Source organism: Acipenser ruthenus, unplaced genomic scaffold (genome assembly GCF_902713425.1).
Source record: "Acipenser ruthenus unplaced genomic scaffold, fAciRut3.2 maternal haplotype, whole genome shotgun sequence".
Classification (NCBI taxonomy): domain Eukaryota; kingdom Metazoa; phylum Chordata; class Actinopteri; order Acipenseriformes; family Acipenseridae; genus Acipenser; species Acipenser ruthenus.
In genome coordinates this window covers 11,260-16,649 of record NW_026707994.1, presented here as the reverse complement: position 1 = coordinate 16,649, position 5,390 = coordinate 11,260, and the positions used below count along the sequence as shown (strand labels likewise).

Genomic DNA, 5,390 nt, shown 5'->3' with positions numbered 1-5,390 from the left:
TATTCTTGTTTCTTTTGTTCAGGACTGTATCCTGTGTTTTGTCAGCCCGAGCTTTACACATCGTTGTGTATTGCCGGGCTTATTATTTTGAGCACTAGACCAGTGCTGGCAAATAAAGCCTATTTTCCACTGGACTACCGTTGTCTGCTCATTACTCCTGCACCGCATCACTGCTACACAGCTACCCCTCACCACCCACTTTGCCACACGTGGTGTCAGAAGTGGGATCATGGACCGCGACGCGCTGGCGGAGCTGCTGCAGGCACTGGAGAGCAGACGGGACGCAGAGGAGAGAAGGAGGGAGGAGCGCTATACAGCGCTCATTGAACGGGTAGGACTGGCCGTGGCTGCGGTAACGACCCCGACTACAACACCGGTGATGTCGCCCCCAAAGGCACGGGCGATGAAGATGTCGGCGGAGGATGACCCGGAGGCGTACTTGGTGGCATTCGAGCGGCTGGCTACCGCGGCGGCTTGGCCGCGGGAGTTCTGGGCCAGCCAATTGGGACCCTGCCTGATTGGGGAGGCTCAGGCAGCTTACCAGGCCATGAGTGACCAGCACGCCACTGAGTATGACCTGGTCAAGCAGGCTATCCTCCGCCGACTCAACATTACTACCGAGACCCACCGGGCGCGGTTTCGGGAGTACCGGAGAGCCCCGGAGACACGCCCCAGGGTGGTTGCGGAGAGGTTGTGCGACCACATGGTGCATTGGCTGACCCCCGGGAAGAAGACCGTCCAGCAGATGGGGGAAGCCATTGTGGTAGAACAGTTCTGCCATGTGGTCGGCGCCGAAACCCAGGCGTGGATACGGCGCCACAACCCCGACACCCTGGAGGAGGCGGTCAAATTGGCCGAAGATTTTGAGGACTCCCTGACCTCTGCCCGGATCGGGATCCTGTCCGCCCCTGCCCTTCGGAGCAGCCGCGCTCTCTCTCCCTCTCCTCCAACATCATCGCCACCACCCCCCTCGTTCCAGGGACCCAGACCTCCCAGAGCACCGACCCCATTGGGCCCCCTTGCCTCCCCCCCATGGAGATCAAGGTTGGCCCCCAGCTGGGGTAGAGGTGCTGCCCCTGCCCCGTTGCCATACCAGCAGCGGGACAGATTTCTAACCCATGCCCCCTCTGTCCCTCCTATCTGTTTTAGGTGCCACCAGCCGGGACATCTGGCCAGGTCATGCCCCGCTGCCATGGAGTGTGACGTGGCCGCGTGCAATTGGGCACCTGAGACTGGTAAGCGTGGGGAAAATGGTCGGGAGGGGCCTTGTCTGATTAATGTGGTGTTAGGGAATGTGAAAACCCACGCATTAGTGGACACAGGGTGTGAGCAAACCTTGATTAGGACAGCTCTCCTGGGCGGTGTGTCGTGGCGGCCACGAGGTCAGGTGGCCATCTCCTGTATCCATGGAGACACGGCGGCATACCCCACATTAAAAGTATATTTATCGGTAGGACCGATAAAACGTCACCTGGTAGTTGGGGTGGCGGAAAGGTTGCCACACCCAGTTATTCTGGGCCGAGACTGGCCAAAATTCAAAGAATTGATGGAAAAAATGGCAGTCTCAGCCACACACGTAAACGTGGCAGAGAAAAAAAAAAAGGAACGGATTGGTGATGTGTTTCCTTTTCACACTGAAATGTTTTCCCCTCTTTTCCGTCCTAGAAAAACGAATAAGGAGAGACGGACCGCAAAATGGGAGGGAGCGTTGTTGAGACAAGGCTGGGGTCTGGTGGGAGAGTGCTGCAATGGTAACAAACGCCAGTCGAAGGGAGTGGGAACGCAGTGTGACCGAGAGAGCGAGGTTACTGGACCGACTAGAGCAGATGTTATTCCAGCCCCTCTCGATGTACCGGACCCGTGGTACTCAAGCGCGGACCTAGTGTGGGGCCAACATAACGACCCGTCACTGGTGCACGCTTGGGGACAGGTCCGGTCCATTGAAGGTAAGGATGTTGACGGCGCTGGGGCGCTAGTATATCCACACTTCAGTATCAAGGGGCAATTACTGTATAGGGTAAACCTAGCCGCGGGCACAGGACAGCCTGTAACACAATTGTTGGTTCCCCCGTCTTGTCGGCTGGAGGTCATGAGGCTGGCGCATGATATCCCTTTTGCGGGGCACCTCGGAGCCGAGAAGACGAGGGAACGGATATTGGCTCGATTCTATTGGGTAGGTCTTCATACTGATGTGTCGAAATATGTAGCCACATGCCCAGACTGCCAGCGAGTAGCGCCGGGTCGAGTGCGCCCCGCCCCTTTGGTCCCACTGCCGATTATTTCCACTCCTTTCGAGCGCATTGCAATGGACATAGTCGGCCCTTTGCTACCTTCTGACTCCGGGTATACGCACATTTTAGTAGTGGTGGATTATGCAACGCGATACCCGGAGGCAGTTCCATTGAGGTCCACTAGTGCCGCTGCAATAGCCACCGAGTTAGCACAGATTATGGCCAGAGTAGGGATCCCCAAGGAGATTTTGACCGATCACGGAACTAATTTTTTGTCCAATACGTTACAGCAGGTGTACAAAATATTAAAAATACGTCCCATCAGGACGTCCGTTTATCATCCACAATCGGACGGTCTGGTGGAACGTTTTAATCAGACCTTAAAGTCGATGCTGAGGCGATTTGTAACACAAGAGCAGAAACATTGGGCATCACTTCTCCCCTACCTCCTTTTTGCAGTGAGAGAAGTGCCGCAGAGTTCAACGGGGTTCTCCCCCTTTGAGCTCCTGTACGGCCGGCAGCCTCGCGGCATTCTCGACCTGCTGAGAGAGGGGTGGGAGGAGCACAAAGGCTCGTCTAAAAATGTGGTGAAGTATGTGCTCCTACTCAGAGATCGCCTGGATTTGGTCGGTCGTTTGGCCCAAGACAACCTCAGATCGGCTCAGCACCGACAAGAGCAGCATTATAACAAAAATGCACGGATTCGAACCTTTCGACCAGGGGACAAGGTAATGCTGCTACTTCCCTCATCAGAGTCAAAACTGTGTGCTAAATGGCAGGGGCCGTATGAGGTGATTCGGGCTATAGGGAAAGTAAATTATGAAATTAGACAGCCCGATCGCCGGAATGAACGTGAAATTTACCACATTAATTTGTTGAAGCCCTGGCAGGCAAGAGAGGTCTTATTTATAGCCCCAGGCAATATGGAGGATGATTTAGGTCCCTGTCCAGAGACCCCGAGCACAAGAGCGATTTCAATGGGGGAACAATTAGTTCCGGATCAGCAAAGAGAGCTGCGTAAGCTTATTGAGGAGTTCAGTGATGTTTTTTCTGATGTGCCCGGCAGGACGAACTTAGTTGAATATGACATTATCTCTCCTCCAGGTGTCACAGTGCGAGAGAGACCGTACCGGATCCCGGAAAGTCGACGAAGTGGCGTTCGCAAAGAGGTATGGGATATGCTCGAGCTTGGAGTGATTGAACCTTCCAGGAGCGAGTGGTGCAGTCCTATTGTAATAGTGGCTAAGAAGGACGGCACCAACCGCTTCTGCGTAGATTTCAGAAAGGTGAATGCTATTGCCAAGTTCGATGCGTATCCCATGCCTCGGGTCGACGAACTTTTAGACAGACTGGGAAAAGCGAGGTTTATTTCCACTCTGGACCTGACGAAGGGATACTGGCAAATCCCTCTAACCCGCAGCTCCAGAGAGAAAACCGCATTTTCAACACCAGAGGGGCTGTTCCACTTTAAAACCATGCCATTTGGGCTACATGGTGCGCCCGCTGCCTTTCAGAGACTGATGGACCAGGTTTTACGCCCACATCATGAATATGCAGCAGCGTATATTGATGACGTGGTGATTTACAGCTCCACCTGGCGAGAGCATTTGGCTAGGGTTGCAGCCGTTCTTCAGTCTCTAAGGGCAGCCCGGCTGACAGCTAACTTGAGGAAATGTGCGTTTGCCAAGACAGAGACTCAATATTTGGGATTTTTAATGGGGAATGGAAGGGTGAGACCTGTGGTCACCAAAATCCAGGCTTTGGTTGATGCGGCGATCCCCAAAACCAAGACTCAGGTGAGGTCACTACTGGGCTTAGCCGGTTATTACCGCCGCTTCATCCCCGAGTACGCCACAGTGGTTAACCCGTTAGTCGACCTCACCAAAAAGAGTGCGCCAAATTTAATTAAATGGTCAGCTGAGTGTCAGGGGGCGTTTGATACGATTAAGCGTAAACTTTGCCAGGCCCCCACTCTTATTACCCCAGATTTCACCAAGAGATTCATCCTCCACACCGACGCCTCGGATGTAGGGTTGGGTGCAGTCTTGTCCCAAAAAGTAGCTGGAGTAGAACACCCGATATTGTACATAAGCAAAAAAATGTTACCTCGGGAACGCAACTACTCCGTAGTCGAAAAAGAGTGTTTAGCCATTAAATGGGCTACTCACTCTTTACGATACTACCTGCTGGGACACTCATTTGATCTTGTCACAGACCACGCCCCACTCAAGTGGTTAAGCACAATGAAGGACAGCAATGCCCGGATAACTCGGTGGTATCTGGCATTGCAGCCCTTCATGTACCATATGGTACACCGTGCGGGGAAAGACCACCAAAATGCGGATTATTTTTCCCGGGAGGGGGGAGCAATGGGAAAGGTAGATTTAGCCGAGTGTTCCTTCGGCTCCACTCTGAGCGGTGGGATATGTGACAGAAATACAATGAGTTCTGGTGATAAATCTTCCTCCCGACCTGTGAGGGCGCTAAAGAACGGGAGGAGAAGTATCTGGAAGGGCTGGCCTGACAGTTCGTTTCCGGGACCGGAAAGTGGGTCAGCCTGGAAGGAAGCGAGACTCTGTTGTAAGACCGTATTGATTTGACAGGTAAACGAGGGGCAGCTGCAAGTAAAAGGCAGCTGCAACCGTTTACCTAGATATCATGCGGGATTACATATAGGGGCCGGGGTAACGCTGTTCTTTTCCTTCGTTTGGGTTAAACCAAGGACCGAGAAGGACCTAAAAATCTGTTCTGCTCTAAAAGAGCTGTGTGTGTGTGTTTGTGCGCTGGAGTGTCTGAAAACTAACTGTCTGTCTTGTTTCCGAATCACCAGACAGCTAGAACATATCCGGAGCTGTCGCACTGGGCGAACACAAGCCGGATCACCTCCTCACGTACTGTCACAACGTCCTGTGTATTCACTCACCACAATCACGACTGCACGCACCCGAGACGGGTGACCGTATTCTTGTTTCTTTTGTTCAGGACTGTATCCTGTGTTTTGTCAGCCCGAGCTTTACACATCGTTGTGTATTGCCGGGCTTATTATTTTGAGCACTAGACCAGTGCTGGCAAATAAAGCCTATTTTCCACTGGACTACCGTTGTCTGCTCATTACTCCTGCACCGCATCACTGCTACACAGCTACCCCTCACCACCCAC

The 5,390-nt window shown here is 53.0% G+C and overlaps 1 protein-coding gene across 1 annotated transcript; it reads left to right on the top strand.

Moving 5' to 3' along the window:
* The first annotated feature begins 26 nt into the window (after positions 1 to 26).
* Positions 27 to 5,390, top strand: LOC131728610 (uncharacterized). The gene is made up of 2 exons (XM_059019606.1): positions 27 to 1,235; positions 5,062 to 5,390. Exons 1-2 carry the CDS (start codon positions 230 to 232, stop codon positions 5,067 to 5,069), a joined length of 1,014 nt encoding a protein of 337 aa, XP_058875589.1. The 5' UTR covers positions 27 to 229; the 3' UTR covers positions 5,070 to 5,390.

Coding starts and splice junctions, on each gene's coding strand:
- LOC131728610 (XM_059019606.1), top strand. CDS start 230: ATGGACCGCGACGCGCTGGCGGAGCTGCTGCAGGCACTGGAGAGCAGA.